Here is a 24,182-nt window from a genome sequence, read left to right on the forward strand (position 1 = left end):
TTTACTATTATATATTACCTTATATAAAAATATATCAAACTAATTCATTTGGTATGTCTATTTATCTCTCTTCGCGCATACTCCCTCCCCTTCTATATAACTATTTTCAAAGATAATGAATGATAGAGACTACTTTGCTTTCAAATTAAGTTCCGAATTAGTGAGAAAATAATATTGTTATATATGGATATATAAACTGAGTCTCATTCTAAATAGGAAAGAGATGGGTATATTGAGCAACAAAATAGAGAAAGAGGAGTTAAAAAGAAGTGGTGCCTTGACGGTGGTTGGAAATGGAGAAAGAGGACGAAGAGATGGGTATACTGAGCAACAAAATAGAGAAAGAGAAGTTAAAAAGTTGTGCCTTGACCGTGGTTGGAAATGGAGAAAGGGGACGAAGAGATGGAGAAAGAAGCTTACTGGTTGTTCTTAACTGATTTCATGGTTACGTTTAGTGATTTTCTTGTTATTTTTGTGATATTAGTCTTTTTAATCTTTGAAAGCACCGGTAACCTATTATGTAATTAAATATAATTTTCAACAATTTTTTTTAAAATTACATTTGTGAGTTTAACAGTTGCAGATATGGTTGCAGATGCAGTCTTCATATTTTTGCAAAAAAAAAAAAAAAATTGTAAGTTTTAGAAAATGATAATTTTATAATTTTTATTTGGAAGATTGTACATTTATAAAAAAATTTAAAAATTACAATAAATTTGCGAAGAATTTTTTAGGTTTGGTTATTTGTGGACCCACCCCCTCCCCCCACAAAAGAATATATTATAATATGAAATACTAAATAAAGAGACTAGTAGAAATACATATAAAACTATATATTTTAATATTTATATATGCATAATATATATTATTCTTATAATATATATATAAGGATCAAGGAAGACGATGAGGAATGTAAATGGCAAATCGGAATGAGGAATTTCATATGGGAAGACACCAATCCTAGTCCCTGAAATTTGAGAAAAAAATATCTTACCTTCATTTTACGTTTAAAAAAAATATTCATTTTTCATTCTGAATGAAGTGAGAATAATTTTAAAGTCGGATTGGCTGAGACGTATACATCTCTCTAAGTTACTTTTATTCTTTTATTCAGTTAAAATTATATAATTAAGATACCGGATATTCATAACTTTATATGTATCCATATATTGATAGTTTTCTTTCAAAATATGTGTATCCTATTAGAAAAAACTGTGAAATAATATAGATTATTTAAATGTGATCGCAAAAGTATACAATTTTAAAAATGCACTTTAAATAAAATTAAGAATAGAATACGATAGATATATATCATATTTCATTTTTTAAATCTTGTTTTATATATTAAAATATTACCTTAGTAGATTATAAATGATTACGGTGAGACTCCTAAAAAATAGTCATCCTACACGGTAATTTGGGTTTATTTTATATTATTGACGTCATTATAATTATAAGGGGTTAATATTCCGTATCGTCACTGCTGGACTAAAACTTTTGGTTGGTTTTACAAGTCAAAAAAAGTTTTCAATCAATTAATTGTACCATTCAACATTTTCAAGTAGGCCACTTTGTTAAGTTTTTAAAGGGTTTAATACTCTATTTCATCACTATACTCGATCAAAACTTTCACACTAGTGTATTGGATTGAGATTTTAAAACATTTTTTTCATTCATAAAATCCGAGGGTATCCGATTGGGATTGTTCGAAATCCATTAAAATCTTGAGGTATTCAATTGAGATTTTAAATTATGCTACAAAATTTGATACTAGTATTCAATTGAGATTGTTTAGAATCCATTAAAATTTGAATGTATTCAATTGGGATTGTTTAAAATCCATTAAAATCTAATGATATTCAAATGCTCATGGATTTTTTTTGAATATCATAAAATGATGAATTTTTTTTATCCGAATTTGATTTTCACCTCAACATTTGGATAGTATATTTTCGACGGTGATATTAACCCAGATATTCCAGATCGATTCACAGCTCCGATGCACGTGGCTTGTAATATTTTTTATTGTTTCCCCATGTTGGGCTTCCTCACCAACTTATATAATATGTTATATACATTGACCCCAGCAGCAGTCATTGTTTATTCCGATTCTCTTTGGATCTTCAGTTAAAAGAAAGCAACTCCTCTATCATTTTTTTCCTCAGATTCTTCACAGTTCTTACAGGAATTGTCTACCTGCATTCAGTTCAAGGTTGGTTTGTATTAGTTTGTCAATTTAACTATCTCAAGTTCCTTTAGTTTCATAAAAATTCCGATTGTCACTGCATGTATGTTTTTCTTATCTCACTACTTCACCTTAGTTTTTGTGATAACCTGCATTTAAAGAATTTTCTGCACTTCTAGGGTCATATTGTTAATAGACATTGTTATATGTCAGTGAGATCACACATTTCTCTGCTATGATACCAACTCTTTATAAGATAGTAACTATGTTACCTGGACTCGGCTAAAAGTGTACAATATTTAGACATGTCCAAATGTCGGACTTGGCAATAATTTGAAGTTTTTACATTTTTTGGCATAAAGTGCCGGAGTGTATCCATGTCCGAGTGTTGAGTGTCCGACACGGATATTCGAGGCAGAATGAAGAGTTCAGGTAACATATGGCCTAGTAATCAGTTCTTATAGGAATGCTAAACCTGCTAACACTTCGCACAGTTTCGAAACTTAATATTCAAATTTCATTATATTGCAGAGTATAATTTGAATTATTTCCTATATTCTTTTTAAGGCATTCACCTAAGTAGAAACTCTATGTAGGGAAAAAGAGGAGTGTGAACACTTTTATGGATACCAAGTTGGAGGAGAATGATCACATTGAAGAAATGAATATGGAAGTCCTATCTTCAGCGTGGCCTGAAATTATTAATGGTGAAGGGATGCAGTTTAACTCGAACAAGCCAGATGCAGATGAAGATATGTTTGAGGGGGTTAAGCTTAATGTGGAGCCTGCTGCAGTTGATTTTAATCATCTTCTTGAGCTTACTAGTAATAGTGAGAAGGGCTCCTCACAACTGGCCAACCTTATCAAAAGCTGGGAGTATAAACAGGCTAATGCTGTACGGCTTCTGAGAGAGGAGCTTGATTCCCTTAGTAAGCAGCAGAAGAAAGCAGAGTTCGAGAAATTAGGAATGATAAAAGAACATCGATCAGAAGAGTATAATTATGGCAGCGATGAGCGTCCATCCTCTATATTAGATAAGGTACATGATATTCAGAAAGAAGTTTCTCAGAGGAGAAAGAATGTTGTAATCCATGATCAAAGACCTGAATTAGAGCCTGAGTATGACACAGTCAATTTTTGGAGGCAGCAAGCTATTCATCTTGAAACATTATTAGAGGCAAGCATGCAAAGAGAGAAGATAGCACTGGAAAAGTTGCAGGAGAGCATCCAAAATTTAGAGAGGCAGTCATCACCGGTGGAAGAATTATCTCAAGTCCTGAGAAGAGCAGATAATTATTTTCATTTTGTTCTGCAAAATGCACCTGTGATCATTGGACATCAAGTAAGTTTTGATTTTCTTTTGCAATTGTTACTATCAGTTCTCCTTCCTATTCATCCTGGCAATATTTTCAATCTTTGCTTCTATTTTGTCTGTTTAACAGACTGGGGTATGCATTAGTGATTTTAAAGTTTAACAGGTTAATAGTCGATTTTTTAATATGTAGTTATCATATGTATTTTAGATGCTTACCTCCAGTAATTTACATGAAGCTAAAAAATTAAAAAAAAAATAAGGGATGTGTATAATGGGAAGGGAGAGGAGGGGATGCAGGGTGGTGGAGGGTGCTCAGAGAAGGGGAAATAAACCTGCTACATCAAAATTAACATGTATATATGTGATATCTTATGAGTACCAGTTGTACTGAAATGAAAAGGCTACTAAATTGGAGAAGAGAATAATTGAAATTTTGTCATCTAAAGAGATTAACCTTGATTTCAATACTTGGTATCTTGCGAAAGCTTTATCTTTAGTACTGCTGCTTCTTCATCATCTTCATCTGTGGTTCTGTATGTTGAGTTCGTTGTTGGTGTTTATTGTTTAGTGAAGCTCATTGTTTGTAATCTTATCCTTAATTTTTTTTTGCCTAGTAGTAATATTATAATAATGTGTTGTTTTACAGGATAATAAGTTGCGGTACCGTTTCTGCTACAACTATTTTCCAGGTTTAAGAGAAGAGGTAACATAACAACCAGTTATCTTTTTGGCTTAATATGATACTTATCCTAAAACTCTTCTATTTTAGTGTATGGATTTGATTTGAATAACATTCCAAATTGTAAATACAAATTTGGTATTATGAATTGTTGGTTCTGAATGGTTATCATGACTTTGAAGTTTATATCTAGAACGTGGCACAACCTTCCTTAAACGCTGTATTTTCAGGATATTATAGGAAAAACTGATACTGAGATTTTCACTGGCGGTGGTGTCAAAGAGTTCCAAGAATTTAAACAAGAAGTACTGGAGCGAGAGCTAGCTGCGAAAAAGGAAATCACATTTGAGACAGAACTCTTTGGGTCAAAGACATTTTTGATGTATGTAGAACCTGTATTCAGCAAGGCTGGTGAAACTATTGGTGTGAACTATATTGGAATGGATATAACTGATCAGGTAAGCTCTTTCCTGTCAGTTGTTCGATTGTTTGATGTCTTAAATTCGATAACAAATAATATTTGTGTGCAAATATCCCATGTCTAAAGACTTTAAAACTCTCTTTGTTCTGTCAATAAATCAATGAATTGTTCCTAAAAAACATTTTGAACTGAAGAAAATGCAAAACCTAGGCTAGTTTATGATTATAACACCCTTTAAGAGTCATTCACCTTTTCATGTTTTTTGTGCGTCTGGATTTATATCATATTATAAAATCATTGTAGATCTAATTTGTACTTTAGACATCAATTTTTCAAATTTTACCAAGTGTGTTACATGTATTTATAACCCTCAAGTTATTGGTGTATATTCAATCACTTTCAGATTCATTTCCACGGGCCTATAATACACTGAAAGAGGTTACATTTTTGTATCACCCGAAATTAAACTAGATATTGCCAAGATTATAAATAAGTGATAAAAATTATAAATATCCTTAGATAGACACACATATTTTGGTATACTTTTAGTATTTCAGGTTATATCTGCATCGGCATTTTTTTCTAGAACTCAGATTCTGTACTAGGATGTAATTTAAGAATTTGTAATTTGATCGGCAAACACAGGAGTGTGAAATTTGATAAAAAGGACAATGTCTTCTTATCTATTATATGCCCGACTCCCTGACCTGTCTTTTAGTTTGTAGCTTCAAATTATAGACAAAGTTAACGGCTTGCAAACAATTTAGAATATATCTTCTGCAGATGAAAGGAATATTTAAGTAGAATCTATATAAACACAAACTCTGTGCGTGATATGACATACTTCCACCACACCCTCTCCCGTGTCATGACATATAATGTTTGTGATCCTAGGTTAGAAAATGGGAGAAGATGGCACAACTTAAAGAGGAGATAGCCGTACAAAAGGCCAAGGAGACAGAATTTAACAAAACAATGCATATAACAGGTTTGTCCACTATAACTAAGTACTGGAGTTTTAATTACACTACCTATCGAGTTACTTCTCATTTATGTGTATCTAATCTCTTGCAGAGAAAATTGTGCAAGAACAATTTCTCACAACTATATCTCATGAGATGAGATCTCCACTAACAGATCTCGTTAGTATGGCTAAGAACCTTTCAACAACAAAACTTGACAAGGAGCAACAACAACTATTAGGAGCCATTTTATCTTCTGGAGATTTGGTCCAACAATTAATTAGTGCAATCCCTGAGCTTCCCAAGGCTCAATCAGGTTTGAAGCTTAATCCTTCTTGCAACAGTTTATTACTAAAGGATTCTTTATATTGATTCAAATTTAGAATCCTAATAAATATTACCCCCTTATATAGCACTTTACTGAACATAACAGCTGGTATACCAGGACTTATCTCACCTAGATCTTCCTAAAATCATTTCTTTGATTTTTTTTCTAGGAGTTATGAGCTTGGAAGCTTCCAGTTCCAGGCCACGAGAGGTAGAAGGACTCCAGATTGATGAAGCATCATTACAGAAGATGTTAAAACTAGAAGAATGTGTAATTGGCGATGTTCCTGTAGGGGTGAGGGATTTATTCGATTCCAGTCCATTTATAATAATGTCCATAAAAAAAATTGTCTGTTATATGTCTAATTGTATAATTTGTCTACAAACTATCATTTTCTGTTATAATGTATACTTTAGTTATGGCCATCTCATCAGAATGAACCCAAATGCAGGTGGCGGTTGGTGGTGCTGCTCTTGTTAGAGGCGGTGGGGTAGTTACTGTGGAAGTGGTTTCAGCCGAGGAAACAAAACCATAGAAAGAGGAATGTTAAAATGAAAATTCGGGATGCTCACTCTTTGATTAATACTAGTACCTAGAACTTCTCTGTGGATCTAATGAAGAAACAAGATGAAATAACTTGTACTTTTTTGTATTATTAAATATCAACTTCAGTCATGGTTTGGGATAAAGAAACAACATAACTTCAGTGGACGGTTAATCGGTTATGGTATTTACAGGATTGCAGTTGGTAAACTTATCTAATTTGTAATTGCTGAATGGATTGGTTATCAATATGATTTGTTGTCCAAGTACCAAACCAATGTTTGTAGCATTATCGTCAGAGTTGATTCAACTCGAATTCATGCATAGATCTGAATTAATTTTAACGCTTCCCTCAATTTTGACTTTGAGCATCTTGAACATGGTCAGATAAAATAATAGAAAATATTGATAATGTAACGTGTACCGGCTATACTTGTTATATTTTTAAAATTTTAAAATAATTATTAAAATATGTATTTATTTTAAATTTTAAAATAAGCTACATCGTTTATGTGAAAAAATAAAATTCTAAATTCTAAATCTAAATACATATTTTAAAAAATATTTGAAATTTATTTACATCGTTGTGTGTGTTCGAAAATAATTTCAAAAATATAATACACAAACTTTAAGAGGTCACATGGGTAAAGTTGCCGTTGGAAATTAATATACACACGGTTACCTTTCAAACAGTTAAAGTTAACGGTTCAGATTTGTGAGTCAGGTTTACAAACTGAAAGGTAATTGAAACTTGGGGTTACAAACTACCACGTTTCAAAATGTGGGGTCTGAATTTGTTGATGAGTCAAAATCTGGGGTTACAAAGTGCAATATACTCTTATAAAATATACATCCTCCGTTCCAAAATCTTTTATTTTATTTGACTTTTTTTTGTCAAGTTGATCAAATATTACATATAAAAATATAAATAAAGATGTACTTAGAATTAATACCACTATAAAGTACATTTCATCTATATAAATATAAAATTTCCAAACTGCGTAAATTATAAAAGAATAAAAAATATAAAATAATTAAATTTGATCAATTATATTAAAAAAATCAAATAAGATAAAAGGATTTGCGACGCTGAGAGCATATGCTAAGAAATGATGCTGATGTGTTTAGAGGTTCGCATGACAGACGGAAACTCGGAAAGCGTCATTCCATGCTGAAAATAAAAAGAAAAATAAAATGCGGAAGGGTTTAAAATTTGAGCAGAGTAAACGAACATGCAATAGCTGAAGAGCATAAGTAGTTTTTTTTTGTGTGAGTTACATTTCGTAGATGAGTCGAGATACAATAACCACTACAAGGAATTTTCTTCATCCAAAAAAATATTATCATCTAATCGAAAGACATGCAAGATATCTCTGGATGTCTTGATAATAATATTTTAAGACCTGAGGAAAAAAAAATTCATAAAAATGTCTATCAAAGATCTTAAAGACACAAACAAAACAAGAAGAAAATAAGTTCATATATAAAAATTATACTCCCTCAGTCCCACCGGATTGTATACAGTTTTCTTACATACCAAAAACAATAATTTTTATAATATAAAAATTTAACAACACGCACTACCTTCTTCCACTACACCCACTTTAGAGCAAGTCCAACACTATGCTAAGGGGTTCCCTAAAAATATTATAAAATAATATGTCTTAGTGATTTAGCACAAGATTTAGCACATGAGCTCCAATAGTACTCCCTATATTCATTCCCTATTATTATAATAATATTAAATTTAAACAACTTTTGTGTGGAGGAGAGAGGGAAATGATGTGGAGAAGAGAGAGAAATGAATATTTTAATGATAAAAATAGTTTAGGAGTGGCTAGCATATTCTAAAAATAGGGAAGGGGAAGCTTGTGCTAGTGATTTAGCACATCACTAGCATAGTGTTGGAGTGCAATTTTATCCCATATTCCCTATTTTTGGATTTAAGACTTGATTTAGCACATCTATTGGACTTGCTCTTATACATTAAATATTAGTAGGTCTTACCATTTCACTCACACTATACTCATTTTACATATTAAATATTAATGATTCCTACCACTTCACCCATTTTTCTTATTTTTTCACTAAATTACACTTGTTCTTAACCTCCGTGCCACTCTTCATATGTATACCAATCAATGGGACGAAGAGAGTATACATTATACAAGTTATAAAGGAAAATATATCCAAAAATAAATTATTTCTAAAAGTGTGTGTATTTATTTTATAAGGGGAAAAAGAAATCTCAAGCAAAGGAGGATCTTTAGTTAGACACTAAAGTAACTAAAACATAAATGTTCAAATCTCTTGCATGATAATTATTCTTTATGAAAATTTAGTAATTTTATGGTGATCATTATTGATGATTTAAATGGTTTAAATTTTAATTGTACCTTGACTGGGGCATATTTGTATCATTCATGATCACAACAAGATAACCGAGAAAAAAAAACGTAGCTTTTCGCAATAAACAATAATAATGTATATTAGCTACAGAAGAAAAAAAAATGTAAATAGATGATACCATGTCACTAGAAATCCATATGCACGATTGAAACAGAACTTGTTTCCTACTAAAAAACCCCCTCCTTCCCTTGCCCTAGTGCGAGCGTAAGTATCATCAAGACCAAAAATATCGGTGAAGATGGGAGACTAGACCTTGTTTGACTTTTGTGACAAGGTAGAGTTTAATATATATGTTTGAATAATTTTATATTTATTAATAATTATGAAAAATATAATAATAAAGAGTTAAGTTCTGTGGAGACCACTTTTTTTGGAGACCGTGGAGACCGTTTATGTTCTGCAAGTAAAATATGCATAAAAACATTGCAAAACTCATAATTTTGCAAATCATGTTGTACAAAGATCATTATATCATATAAAATCTTGAATATCATGTATGTTTTGCATGCAGAATATTATAAAATATTTTATCCTGTGAAATATGTTTAGTTTGCAGAACATTTGTTCAATTTGCTGAACATAGATGTTCTTCAATAATTTTAATAAATTGGTGATATTTATAAAGCTTACTTCACAAAATAATGTATTTGATTTGCAAAATTATGTGTTTTGCAATATTTTTATGCAATATTTTACTTGCAGAACATAAGTGGTCTCCACGGTCTCCAAAAAAAGTGGTCTCCATAGAACTTTACTCTAATAATAAAAAATAAAAGTGATTTATAAATGATTTATGTTTTATAAGTAATTTTTATCAAAAAAATTTTAAGCATTATTTTATGGGAAAAATACTTTTAACTAACTTCTTGTTTTAAGAGCTTGTTTGCCTGAGGTTAAGATCTAGGTTTTAAGTTATTTCTGACTTTAAACTGGAAAGTGTCTATTTGTTTAATAAGAGCTTAAATTCGGAAATAAGACAAAAATTAACTTAAAGCCAGGAGTTAGTTTAAGGTATTTTTTGAGTGAGCTAATTTTTTTTTAACTTTATTTTAGATAAAGATTATCCATAAATCAATTTTATTATTTTTATAATATATTTAAAAACTCATAAGTCATTAATAAATCAAAATTATCCAAATAGACATTTTTAAACTCCCAATTTATTATCACATTAAGTCGGACTGACTATAAATCAATTTCTGATAAACAAATATTTTTCAGTTTAATTTAAAAAGAGTTACATAAGTTTTAGGACATGGACTAGGAGTAGAGTAGTAGAGCGTATACATCACGGGCCCTGGCAATACGTAAACCTCGGAAAAGGGCGGGGAGCAGCCTCATTTGTTTCCCTTCATTTTAAATTCCCTGCTCCTTGTCTCCTCTCAACTCTCTCTCTATTTCCACATAATTACCCTCCTCTTCCCACATATTATTGTAGTCATCAATAAAAAATGATTCCAGTAGTGGCATGATGGCAGCTACTACCCCATTTGCATTATACAAACTACGTCTTATTTATTTCTCCCAATTATATATCCAACGAGAAAAGAGTAAGTGATGATTATTGTGTAAGACTGTGATGAACAAGAGCGACGAGACGACCGTCCAAGAACATTAACAACAACACTGAAACACACACAACAATATAATAGTATTATAGTCCGATGCACACCAGATGTTTGTGTTTGTAGCTGGCAGATGAATAAATATATTTGGGTTTTTTTAAGACAAGAAAAGCCACGCATTGAGTAATATTTTTCAGCTCCATTGCACATGGCTTCTTGAGTTTCTCCCACATTTTTTTTCTCTTGTCACATGGCTGCTGCTTATGCTTAACCCCTCTCTATTATTTTTATTCATTGACCCTTAGGATCATTTACTTTCTCATTCTTTTAGATCTACAGTGAAAATACTGCCTGCCCTTGTTGCCTTTTCCTCAGATTCTTCATTCTTCTTGTTGCAATTTGCTGCCTCAACTTTACTTTAAGGTGGGTTTTTTTTAATTATTATTTTTGGTTTATTTTCATCATTTCTTCATCAGCAATGCATCTTTGGTTGATTATTTCATTTGAAACAGTCAACACTTGGGAGGTCTTGATGTTATTGACAATTTTGAGTTTTAGCTGTTGTGCTTGATTTTTTGGTTCCTAAAAACTGTTTTTCCTAGACTGTTCATTTGATACTTGGTAATGGTAGGGCTTGTTTAATTTCATTTATTTATTCCATTATCTTGTTGTTAGTTGGGAGGTTTTGAAGTTGCAGTTGATTTAATATGTCAGGGCCTCTGAAAAGATTGTAGGCCTTGAACAGGATATAAGATTGGACTGCTTATCACAGTAATCAGAATATATATATGTTTCTTTTTCATATATTTGCTGCACTCGTAAGGATCAAATTGTTATATAGCTATTGTTTTTAATAGTTATATCAAATAGAATTGAATAACAGACGATTCTTCTATGATCACCAATTTTAATGCATTTCACATCCATAGGACAGAAATTGCTGGACTCTGTAATTTTGTACGCACCATTATCCTATATGCACTGCTGATATCTGTAATTTGGTGACACAATTTTGTTACTTGATTTACAATTTTCGGTTACTAATATCGAGTGTTATATGAACTACTTCTATTTTCTTTTGAAGGCTTTCACTTGATTTGGAACTCTTTGTCGGGAGAGTGAAGCGAGCACTTTTATTGAAGTGCTGGGAACTGATTTTGGAACATCATTTCAACTCCACTTGGTCAGATGTGCATATTTAGCGGAAGAAGCAATTGTGGTAGCTGTTTAATTTTCACCCTAATCGTTACATAAGAACTACGTTCAACTTTTTTATGGTGGATATGGATTGCGAAATGGAGAATGAACACAGTGAAGAAATGGACATGGAAGTCCTATCTTCCATGTGGCCGGAAGATATTAATGAAGAAGGGAAAATGTTTAATTTAGAGAAGCCAGGAGCAGATCATGATATGTTGGAGGGGGTTAAGTCCAAGGAGGAGCCTGCTGCAGTTGATTTTAATCGTCTTGTTGATCTCACAACCTATAGTGAAAAGGGTTCATCACAGTTGTCCAATCTTGTAAAAAGCTGGGAGTATAAACAGGCTAATGCCGTCCGGCTTCTGAGAGAAGAGCTTGATAGCCTTAGTAAGCAGCAGAAGAAAGTTGAGCTTAAAAAATTAGAAATGATAGAAGAGCACCGATTTGAAGAACATAAATATGGTGGCAATAAGCGTCCTGTGTCTGTATTGGATGAGGTCTATGATATCTGGCAAGAAGTTCCTCGGAGAAAAAATGATGTTGTAGTTCATGATCAAAGACCAGAAATAGAGGCAGAGTATGACACTATCATATTTTGGAAGCAGCGAGCTATTCATCTGGAGAAATTGTTGGAGGCAAGCATGCAGAGAGAGCAAATAGCGCTGGAGAAGTTGCAGGAGAGCATACAAAGTCTAGAAAGGCAGTCATCCCCAGTGGAAGAGTTGTCCCAAGTCTTGAGAAGAGCAGATAATTATTTGCATTTTGTTCTTCAAAATGCACCTGTAGTCATTGGTCATCAGGTAACATAAGTTGAAATATGTTTAAAATTTCAGTTCTCATATGATAAATAATACTACAGGAAAACTGTATATCAATAGTGCTAAGTAACTACACCAATAAGAAAAGCAAAATCCTGTGCATTGTGGTCCAGACTCCAGCTCCAGCGGAGGCTTGGGTGTGTGAAAATTAAGTTTCTGTGGTGGCCCATCACTGGAAAAGCAAACGGACACGAGTTTCTTTGCCATATATTTAACCTTGGATTTAGTTCTGTCTCATTGTAAAATTAAATTACTACCACTGGTACGAAGCCAAGTGTTTGCAATTTTATTGATTATGTTCTGTTTTACAGGATAATGAGTTGCGCTACCGCTTTATCTATAATCATTTTCCAAGTTTAGGAGAAGAGGTAACTATCAGTTCTTTTAGCTTAATCTGATATCAATATACACACATGTATGTGTCATAAAGTTAATTCTAGTGCATGGATTCAGAATAAATATTATTCCTAAATCCTAATCTTGGATGAAAGTTCATCGTTGATTATAGTTCTGCACCATTATTGAAATTTTAAAGCTCTAGCTCAAGAATTGACGCAGGCTTTCCTCAAATACACTGATTTTTCAGGAAATTATAGGAAAAACCGATGTTGAAATTTTTGCTGGAGGTGGAGTCAAAGAGTCTCAAGACTTTAAACGAGAAGTATTGGAGCGTGGAGTAGCTGCAAAAAGAGAAATCACATTCGAGACAGAACTGTTTGGGTCAAAGACATTTTTAATATATGTAGAACCTGTGTTCAGCAAAGCTGGAGAGACTATTGGTGTAAATTATATGGGAATGGATGTTACGGATCAGGTCAGTTTACTTTTATAATGCATTCAATTGTGGTGCTCCCTCAATATTGATTCTTAATAAAAAATTGTGGTGCTCCCTCAATATTGATTCTTAATAAAAAATTGCCTACATCTACTCACCATATTGTTGATACAATTTATTAATGATTCGATTAAAGAAAAATCATCCATTTTTAATTTCCTTCCTTTTTCTCTGGAGTCCACATCCCAAGCTATGTTTACTATATGATGGCATACCTACGCCACACCTTCACCTGTCTCATGACATACCATGATTGTGATCTTAGGTTAGAAAAAGAGAGAGGGTGGCACAACTTCGAGAGGAGATAGCAGTACAAAAGGCCAAGGAGACTGAACTTAACAAATCAATCCATATTACAGGTTCGCCTTCTCTAGCTATATAGTTGAAGTTTTGATTAGACCTGTTTCTTCTGAGAAGAAGTTATTCATCTATCCTATCCATCTTCCTGCAGAGGAAACTATGCGAGCAAAACAAATGCTTGCAACTATGTCACATGAGATAAGATCTCCACTAGCAGGTGTGGTAAGTATGGCTGAGATCCTTTCAACATCAAAACTTGACAAGGAGCAACGACAACTTTTGAGTGTCATGTTATCTTCTGGAGATTTGGTCCTACAATTGATTAATGACATCCTTGACCTTTCCAAGGTTGAATCAGGTTTGGAGCTAGATACTTCTCTTGATGGTGTTATCACTCAAAACTAGGATTTATCCTACCTGCATTTATTAATATACATTTCTGTAATATATAATTAGGAGTTATGAGGCTGGAAGCTACCAAATTCAGGCCAAGAGAGGTAGTAAAGCATGTACTCCAGACAGCTGCAGCATCATTACAGAAGATATTAACATTAGAAGGGCATATAACTGACGATGTTCCTGTGGAGGTGAGAGCTTTAGTGTATCTTATTACTGATAACAGTTATTTACAATAGAGACAACTAAAAACTCAATCCAGAACATTTTCTTTCTAGTTTACACACCCCATTGGACAATTTATCATCTTGGGTTGAGGGTGATATCACTTGATCATTGTTTTTATCGCCAACTGGGAACATCAATTTTTTGCTTCTAAATTAACACTTAACAAATCTTATTGACATTTGGTATCATAGTCTAATGTTAAGTACCGTTGATTTGTAACGTTGAGAAAGTGTATGTATGACATTTAATCTCTGAAGGAGGGAGTCATATTTTAAAAAACAAGGGATTATAAGTTCATTATGTTGTTTCTTCTGTGGTACAGGGCTGTTCTTTACATTAAAAAACAGTCCTTGCGACCCATATATTTAAGTGTTAGACTGTGAGTAACCCTTGGAGAGGAATGAGTTTGGTCTCTTATACGTTTAAAAAGCTCTAGATGTCTAATATTTAAGTAAGTCATATATCAAACTTTTTTAGTCGTCATTCTCAAGCTCTCCCTCAGTTCGCTTACATACAATGTTCAAACAAAAAAACTGTTTATTAATAAGAAATAATAGTAATTTAGTTAAAGTGATACACATATTTCACTACTCACAACTCTTATGTGGTGTTTGGTTGGGGTGAATGAATGTGGAAGGAATGGAATGAAATTTAAACTATATTATGGAAAATTGTTCAAAAATTTCATTCCTTCCCCCATTCCATTCCTTACACCCTATACTAGAAGTCATACCCCCAATTTAAGAAAAACTCCCACTAATTCCTATAGCCAATTTCATCTCAAAACTCATCATAACAATTTGCACTCTCTCATATATTTTTTATCAAAACTTCCCTCCTAATATTTTCTTTTATGTTTACTCATTCCATCCTCCCCAACCAAACACAACATTAACGTTTATTTATCACCTGTGTTATTTTAGTTCAACACTGACACTGGTTAAGTTTCACATAATCTCATAATTTTTGAATGCATCTTTACTTGTACTTGAATTTGTTATGAAGTATATTCATGAATACCCTCAGATGACAGTCTATGAACAGTTAAAACCTACATGTTTGCTTCATTTGATGGATGAAAATGAACTACTTTGTTAGGGTGAATTTTAAAATTTATTGACCCCGAACATTAGTAAGAGCATTTTATATGATTGTTTATAACTTTTGCAGTAAGTATACCTTAGAGTGTTAATCATTGAATAAAGTAATGCATAAAATGTTTTCTTTTCTTCAAATTTATATGTTAAATGTAAGTCAGACTGTCTGCAATCTGCGTATATTTCTAAATTTGATATGATCTTCTTTTGTTATGGAGGACTACTGAATTATATTTCCAGGATAGTGAAACATTCTATTATTTCGAAAGACATATGTTTCTCATATTCTTATAAATAATACTAGTGTGTAACTTCTACTTTGAATGCCCTTTCGTTTTGAGTAATATACAGTGTTTGGAAAATACATTTGAAGTGTTTGCATCAATTTCAGGTCATTGGAGATGTTCTACGGATTCGTCAAATTCTCACCAACTTGATCAGGTACTGCACATTAAGTTCTCTGGAGTCACTTTTTTATATGTCATATTGTGTTGTTAAGTATATATGTTTCTTTAAGTAAATTTACATTGTGGTTCTGCTATCTGTACTTCCTTATTAAATTTGATGTAATTTAAATTAATCTCTACATGGATGTAGAAGTTAGGAATCATTTGCAGATGATGAAATCGATTATGCTGATATTTTAGCCTGAATAATTTCTAGAAGGAACTCATTCAAGGACTTTCTAAACTGCATTGCATACAAATTGCTTAATTTTTACAACATTATTACTTAAAATTTTCTCTATCAAATAATGACTACTTCCGACTGCTCTAAGCACTGCATTTCTTCACAGTAATGCTATCAAGTTCACTCATGAAGGAAAGGTTGGGATAAAGCTTTATGTTGTAACCGATCCATGTGCTTGTAAGCAAGGAGACTCTCCCAATATTAAATATAAAGAAGAGCAAAGTGCTCCAGTAAAAGGAAGTCATGATCACAATATCCAATCAACGTCCAAGTGTAGATGCGATCAGAAAGACTTTGATGGACAGAAACAAGGGGAAGTTCCTTGCCAATGTCGTGCACACAATGACGAAACCAGGACCTCGTTAGAAAATGGAACTTCAACAAATGGAGATAGAGAGGAATACCTTCCTCATGAAACAACAGTGTGGATACGATGTGATGTACATGACACTGGGATTGGAATACCAGGTACTACTTGCTGGTTTCTTAGCTTTTTATGTAATCCACTACATGCTCAATTGCGTATGTACTAGATGGTGATTATCACATAGTTTTGTTTGTCCTTATACTTATTTGCTCAATTCTGTAAAAATATAATATATGTTCTGCACACAATAAGTGGCATAACTCACCATCTAGAATATTGGTGTAAATTTTCTTAAGTGTTTTTTGCCACCATATAGTGGCAGAGCCAGGCTCCAAATCTAGTAGGGGCCATTTTTTTTTTCAACCCACATACTTATATAGAGTTGGTTTAGAAGGAAAATTCACATGAATATGAAATATACTGGGGGCATATATGTGGGACCAGCAGAAGAAATAACTTTTCTTGAATAGCTTATGGGAACACGTGTCCCCGGGTGCCCTTATGTGGCGCTGCCACTGCCACCATATACACATATTAGATCCAGTATCACTGGTCTGGCATTCCACTGTGAGTATCTTGATGCTCATGATTAATCATGAGTGGGCATGAGGTTCGTAACAAGAAAGCTCTTTGAATTATACAGTGAAAAATACATTAATTAGATAGCTTCAGTTGGGAGAGACTGCTGGAACTTAATAGGATTATGTTGAGTGCTAAGATATGTGATTTTATTAAACCGTCCTAATACCCTAGGCTTTGAGAGAGAGTTGGTTATAAGCACTGTTGTATCAAAGCAGCGGTTCCATGTATCTCATCAGGCTGACAATGCACCTAAGGGGTGTAGCTGGTTTTGGTTGCTTCTGAGACCTGATTTGTGGATGGGGAGATTGTTGGATTATCCCACATTGCTCTGAGGGGCAAAGTGCCACTTGATAAATGTGGGGGAATTCCTAACCTAAAGCACTCAACAGCAATAATATTCTCAAATACTAAATTCGAGACATTTAGGTTGCTTATTGTGCCAAATATAGGATACTGGTTATCATTGCTAAAAACAGGCTCAAATGAGGGGGAGTATTAAGATATATGATCCATTTAAGCTCATTAGGAATGTCCTTTCAGATGAGGGGAGTGTAAAGACATGTGATCCATTTAAGCTTTCCACTTAATGCCTCACGTTTAGGTTTTGGATTTATTAAATGGAATAAGGACTTTTAGAATTGGTAAATTATAAGCGAGGACTATGAGATTATCATTAGTTTATAATTTAGCAGTGAAAATTTTTGAGGAGGCAACATATCTGCAAGATGAATAATCTCAAACCATGTTGTCAAGATGGCTTCCGTGGCATGAAATATGAAAATAACACATAGTAGGAAATTAAAGTGACACGTACTGTCTGAGAAATATGCTAGTGAGTATAAGCTGTGATATACTGGATGTCTTGAGCTAGACATTTTGATGTTTAGCCGATTAAAACCAGCTACTTGTTGATGAACAAAAGAGAAAGGTAGACTGCAACTTGAGTTGAAATATTGGAGTTTGGACACAAGAAATGTATGAACAGATGCGGTGAACTGTGACAAACCATCATGCGACTCTCTTACTATGATTAACTTGACTGTTTTACCTTAATGTTGTGTTTGGTTGGGGTGAATGAAAATGGAGGGAATGGAATAAAATTTGAACTTTGATTTAGTTGAATGTTTAGTAATTTCATTTCCTTCCACCATTCCATTCGTATCATCCTTAACTAGATCTCAAACCCTTCACTCTGTAAAGGAATCCTCCATTCTTTGTCATACCTATTTTCTATCCAAACTTCATCATACAAAATTTGCATCCACTCAATTTTTATCAAGTCCTTCCTTCTTCTACCCTCTATTATTTCCTTTTATTTTCACTCATTCCATTACATTCATCTCAGCCAAACACAACATGAGAGCAACTCCATTAGGGGTTGCGAAGAGGTTGCCAATGCTTACCTATTGAAACTCTATGGTTGCCAAGAGGTTGCCTCTCAAGGTTGCCAAAACTTGGCAACTTCCTCATTTAGCTAAAAACAAACTATTATCCAAAAATCATATTTCACCCTGACCATTTATGTAACTGAAAAAAGTATACAATATTTATGTAGGGGACCATATTGGCAACTTTTATAGTTGCCAACTATCGGAGTTTATTTTGCAAAAAAGTTGCCAAAGGCCCAAAAGTGATATGGAGGAGAGATAAAATAAAAACTAATATATGTAATCAGTTTGGCAACTATTTTGACAACCTTTAGTGGAAATGCTCTAAGTATTCACTTCACTAAACTTTGGTGGTGGAGAATGTCTTTTCTAATTATTTGATAGATCTTAGTTAATCAAATTTGCCAAGTTCTATTCAATAAATTTTGGTTTCTTATTATGCATTGATCCAATAACCACTTAAATGTCACAGAAAAGGCTTTACCAACCTTGTTCAACAAATACATGCAAGCCGGTGCAGACACTGCTCGGAAGTATGGTGGGACAGGACTTGGTCTCGCTATATGCAAACAGCTGGTAATTTTCTCAAGTGTTTTTCATTTTCTGTATATCTGTTTCTTTCTACTTGTTTTTAATAGTGTTCAACTGTGGGGCCTGAGATACCGTAATGAGCTTCATGAACATTAATTAATACATGTATAACAAAAAATGTTAGTAATAAAAAATGTCTGTCAAAGTATTCTTTTACTAATCAATTACATCATTTGGATTGTTTTAAACAAATTGTCTCAAAAATTATTCAACAATATGAGGTTTACTCATTAAAACTTTTAAATCTACATATATAACTGAATAAAAAAGACATTTTTGTTCTTTTTTTGGTTCTATACATATTATATTTTTTGTTTTACCACATAATTGTTTTTTATCAAATAAATTTGTATTATTTGATGTTTTTAGACCCAACTCAATCTTACAATTAATTTCATGTGAATTAGAGATATATTTTTAATAAAAAAAAGTAGTTTACATGAAGATTTTACTGTGATAAATAATAATATATATTTGAAAAGTAAATATGTAATTTGTACAAAAGTGTTCCATTAAAATAACTAAACTATACAATTTTATATTCATATAAAAAATATGTATAAAACTATAAATATATCATCAAATCTACATATACCTATAAATTAATATATATACACATGTTTTTACAGAAATATTTTTTAAAAAATGTCTCTTTTTTAGCCTTTTAGGTGATCCTTTAAATTTTGGGATGACCATGACATGCATTCACGGACCAAACCGGATGAAGGATTTAATTTTTATTTTTTTTATAGTTTATCATCTAATGAAATGGGTAGCGGTCCACAGCCATTAATGGCTGTGGAGGAGTTAAGTAACCCACAGGTTTTGGGCCGCTGAATATTCATCCAGCGGCGAGGATTAATTAAAACTTTAACATGTCCAGTGCTTTTTTACCGCTAGACGGGGATATTCCCATGCAGCGCTTAAAAAGCACTGCATGGGAATATCCTCGTTCAGCGATAAAAAAGCGGTGGACATATTAAAATTTTAATATAATCCTGGCCGCTGGATATTTATCCAACAAGCCAGAAACTGTGGGCTACCTAAACAGTCCCTGACATTTATATGCCAGGGACCCGTACCCCTAATGAAATATGTGGGAAATAAAAACTTAATATTTGAAAATAAAAATTCAAAAAAGAGAAAATATATTACAAATATTTAGGAATTTTCTATATATTTTTTTTTTTATGTTTCATTTGATGACCAGTTATATAAATATGGAAGAAGAACTTAAATTCTTTTTTTAAAAGTAAATTACAAGTAGATGTAATTTATAATACAAAATATGTGAAATAAATTATCATCCAACACAAAAATATCAACACATAATCACTTGAATTACTTTCTATTTGTATGTTAGAAAATTACCTCAAAATCGAAATTAGATGTTATAATATTTACAATCATATTGATCATATTTTAATAAAATTAATTTAAATTTTAATGAAGTTGAAAATAACACTTGACATATCCATTTTTATTACGTATACTTTTTTTTATATCATAATCAAATATGTTTTTGAAAATATAGTGCATATGGAAATGCAAAGGTAGCTTTTTGCAAAAAAGTCCAGTAGCATATATTATTCATGTTTTATGTGAGTTAATTAAGTGGTTGACCCCAGACCCTTTTTCTAATATGTATCTGTCACAACTTCAAACTGTTTTGAAGAGTATAGCTGGTATGAGAAAATGCCTTAAAATAGATTCTATATCCTCAACTGAAGAATAACAAAAGTCTGAGCTAGTTCTATGTGCCTCTACATGTTGAAATGATCTTAGTAATAAGTAGTTGCTTTGGTACTTTTGTTTGTATAAATCTTAAAAGCTTTCATCAGAAAAATCAGGTTCATCGTTTTGATGTGTACCGCATGTATTTCTTCTATTATGCTTGTTTACTTCTTTCTACTTTTGTGCTAAATTAGTGGTGATGTAATGAAAAAGAAAAAGTCTTTCTTTTTTTTGTAAATTCTAACAGATATTTAACGTAGTTTCAGAGTCACATATTTTTGGATATTAATGTGAGTATACATTACAGGTTGAACTAATGGGTGGGCAACTTACTGTCTCAAGCAAAGAGCATCAGGGATCTATCTTTACATTCATACTACCTTATAAAGTTTCAACCATGTACGATTGTTCAGATGATCCTGATGAACTTCAAGACATGATGGGGCATGATGCAGCAAATGATATGAATGATGATGATGCAAATTCTGGTTTCTTTAAGTTCCAGCCTAGAACTTTGGGACCTATATTTTCTGCTAGTGGCCCCGGCAGAAGTCAAACTTTAAGACCTAATGGTTTTGGGCTTGGTGCAATACATACACGTACTGCGTATCCCCAAGATTCTTCTTCGTTCCCCTCCGGTAACAACACGCCAAAGGAGATATGTTTAATAGAAGATGCATGTTCGGAGGTTGATGTTACTGAGACATCACCAGAGCCAGAAAGTTCTTTAATGTATAGTCCTGAGTGCAATAATAAAAATTCTATTGTTAATGAACAGATAAAACATGACGACGAAAATAGTCAACTTAAGATCTCTAGTATAAATACGTGCTCTTCCTCCCAAAGACGCAAAGGTGATCTTGATATGACAAAGATAAGTGATCCCCGGGAAATGTGTCAGATGCAAACGAAGTCAGAGAGGAGTTCTGAATGCACTTCCAATGACAGCAGAGACATTCCCAAAACAACATCAAAACCTAAAATCCTTCTCGTAGAAGATAGCAAAATTAATGTGATGGTTGCACGTTCGATGATGAAACAGCTGGGTCATGAAATAGTTGTTGTTAACAATGGAGTCGAAGCAGTGCGGGCAATTCATAGCAGTCACTTTGATATCGTTTTTATGGTAATTCTTTATGAACTCTTGTGTGTGTGTGTGTGTGTGTGTATACATATATATACATATACATATACATATACATATATATATATATATGTATATGTATATATTTATATATATGGTTTCCTGCTTCCTTAAGTTAAATTCATATTTAATTTGTTATTGATTAATATCTTTTTAAGATTATACAGATACATTATTTAGCAAAAGAACAGATAGAGTAGAGCCCGTCATTTGCAGCATGTGTACGCCATTGTCACTTGCATAAGGATCTCACCATTAGTTGAAAACTGTTTTGCATATGCTGTTGGTTTGTCTAGAAGTGATGGCTGGTTAAGATTTAGGACGCATATTTCTTATAAATCATACTCATGCTTACATCGTGAACCCTATCATAAGGAGGCAGTAAATACATAAATTGAAACGATACTTCTGTTCTAAAGTTAATTATAGATTAGTGTGCACAAGTAACAAGTGATTTGTGGCAATTCTCAAAGATAATAGAATTGTAATTACCAATATGTTTTCTTTTTAAGCATTTAAAAGTAATATAAATGTCGCAGTGATTGTTACTATTATGTAGTTCGTATCAGGATAACATACAGGATTTTCGGCTTTCTTATTATTATGACTATAACAGAAATATCTAAAGGATTTTTCATATATGTGTGCGCGCACATATTTATAATGGCATATGCTTTTATTATTTTACATTTGTTGGAGGGGTGAGATATGTTCTAATTCATGAAACTATGTAGGATTTGTACATGCCACTTATGGATGGCCTTGAGGCCACAAGACTGATCCGTTCCTTCGAAGAAACAGGCAACTGGGAAGCAGCAATTAAGGCAGGGGTGGAATTTGATGTTTCACATTCAAATTCAATTACGAATGGACAACAATCTTTGTCTTCCAGAAAGAGAATTCCTATCATTGCAGTAAGAACTGAACCTTTCATTTCCCAGTAATAAGTGCATTAAGTTTTTTTCCTGTCAAATGCCATCCATTTCCTTGTGTTATCTCCTGTCCTGTGTGCGCAAAATGCATTCTAATTATACATTAAGAGTTAAGACTATAGTTCACCAATATGGACTGCATTAGACTACAAGCATAACATCTGAATAGACTTTCTTTCAGATTTAACCAGATTCAACAAAAAACTGTATATTTTACTATGTCATTTTCCAATATGAAGGGAAGTACCTTTAGGGAATCTTCCCGCTATTGATTATCTGACATGTTCTTCCTCACCACATGCAATGCTCACGGCCTCCAAACAAAACTTCTAGGTGTAGTTACCATTTAATAATTATCAATCAACCTTTTTTGGCATTGGGATATTAGCTTCACAAGATTGCCACCTCAGTATTCTGAATGAGCTTAACACAAAAGTGAACAGCAGAATACTCAATGAAGAAGCAGTGGCACACATCTTCTTTATTCAATTTGTATCTATTTTTACAAATATAAAAAGGTACAGTCTAGTGAATAGTTCTCAGCTATTTTTCCAGCCAATTTGTCTAGAAACTTAATTTCTAATTTATTCCCCATGTTTTGGGACGTCACGCTTACAGCTACGCTGTTATGTTATACAAGATGCTTCATGCTTGTTGGTTACTTGGTAATTTGTCTCCTAGGTACAAGAATACTACTGCATAAAATATTAAACAGTTTTTATACTTGTTAAGCCTAGAGATGAAGAGCTTTTACGATTGTAATAATAGTTGCTGCAAATCCAAAAGAGAGGGTGATGAAAAAGAAGTTAGCCTGAGTCTTTAATATTCTTATGTATACAATATACTTAAATAGTTGTACTCTGTTAAGTAGGCCTTGCATTTTCATTATCAGCACTAATTGCTTCATGCATTATCATCGACTACGAGAAAATATAAATCCTTTTCTATGAATACCATGACTAACAGCAGATGTTGATATTATTGCAGATGACAGCAAATGCATTATCAGAGAGTGCAGATGAGTGTTACGCAAATGGTATGGACTCATTTGTATCAAAACCTGTCACACTTAATAATCTAAGACAATGTTTTCAAGAATATTTACCACCGTCCTTGTAAATTACCAAATGAAATGTATCTGTATAGATATGATTGTTATAGGAAAGTTTTGTAATTCATGTATCATATTCCCCTCAGCCTATTAGTTTCTACAAGTTCCTTCTCATAGATGTAGGTAAAGAGTTAACCTAGTTTTCGTTTATTCTGATGAAACTGGTGGAGATATTGACCATTTATCGATGACTTGTTTCGAGTCATGATGTGACAATGGCTCGTCATTTACAACCGACTTTGGCTGTAGAGCATGTGGTAGCATGAACTAGCTCTCTGCAGATCATGAGCTAACATGAGCATTTGAGCTTTCTCAGGGTCGCCATCCGAACCTTGTAAGAGGCTCACAGCTCTATCAATGTG

General features: G+C 32.9%; 2 protein-coding genes across 2 annotated transcripts; both read left to right on the forward strand.

The window, feature by feature from the left end:
* Positions 1-2,098: 2,098 nt before the first annotated feature.
* On the forward strand, positions 2,099-6,715 carry LOC108198544 (histidine kinase 5). The gene is made up of 8 exons (XM_017366301.2): positions 2,099-2,212; positions 2,782-3,527; positions 4,147-4,203; positions 4,410-4,637; positions 5,495-5,588; positions 5,675-5,878; positions 6,060-6,184; positions 6,342-6,715. The coding sequence occupies exons 2-8, from the start codon at positions 2,808-2,810 to the stop codon at positions 6,423-6,425; spliced, it is 1,512 nt and encodes a 503-aa protein (XP_017221790.1). The 5' UTR covers positions 2,099-2,212; positions 2,782-2,807; the 3' UTR covers positions 6,426-6,715.
* A 3,975-nt stretch (positions 6,716-10,690) lies between these two features.
* LOC108207383 (histidine kinase 5) lies at positions 10,691-24,000 on the forward strand. The gene is made up of 13 exons (XM_017377837.2): positions 10,691-10,830; positions 11,492-12,407; positions 12,737-12,793; positions 13,012-13,239; positions 13,526-13,619; positions 13,712-13,918; positions 14,017-14,147; positions 15,673-15,722; positions 16,078-16,439; positions 18,781-18,884; positions 20,941-21,759; positions 22,512-22,691; positions 23,697-24,000. The coding sequence occupies exons 2-13, from the start codon at positions 11,682-11,684 to the stop codon at positions 23,826-23,828; spliced, it is 3,090 nt and encodes a 1,029-aa protein (XP_017233326.1). The 5' UTR covers positions 10,691-10,830; positions 11,492-11,681; the 3' UTR covers positions 23,829-24,000.
* The last annotated feature ends 182 nt before the right edge of the window (positions 24,001-24,182 follow it).

This window comes from Daucus carota, chromosome 1 (assembly GCF_001625215.2).
Source record: "Daucus carota subsp. sativus chromosome 1, DH1 v3.0, whole genome shotgun sequence".
Lineage (NCBI taxonomy): Eukaryota > Viridiplantae > Streptophyta > Magnoliopsida > Apiales > Apiaceae > Daucus > Daucus carota.

Bases quoted from the DNA above. Each gene is read 5' to 3' on its own strand.
- LOC108198544 (XM_017366301.2), top strand. From the start codon at position 2,808: ATGGATACCAAGTTGGAGGAGAATGATCACATTGAAGAAATGAATATG. The intron at 4,204-4,409 runs GTAACATAACAA...CTGTATTTTCAG, and splicing joins TTCCAGGTTTAAGAGAAGAG to GATATTATAGGAAAAACTGA. The intron at 6,185-6,341 runs GTGAGGGATTTA...ACCCAAATGCAG, and splicing joins TTGGCGATGTTCCTGTAGGG to GTGGCGGTTGGTGGTGCTGC.
- LOC108207383 (XM_017377837.2), top strand. From the start codon at position 11,682: ATGGTGGATATGGATTGCGAAATGGAGAATGAACACAGTGAAGAAATG. The intron at 12,408-12,736 runs GTAACATAAGTT...TCTGTTTTACAG, and splicing joins CTGTAGTCATTGGTCATCAG to GATAATGAGTTGCGCTACCG. The intron at 14,148-15,672 runs GTGAGAGCTTTA...CATCAATTTCAG, and splicing joins CTGACGATGTTCCTGTGGAG to GTCATTGGAGATGTTCTACG.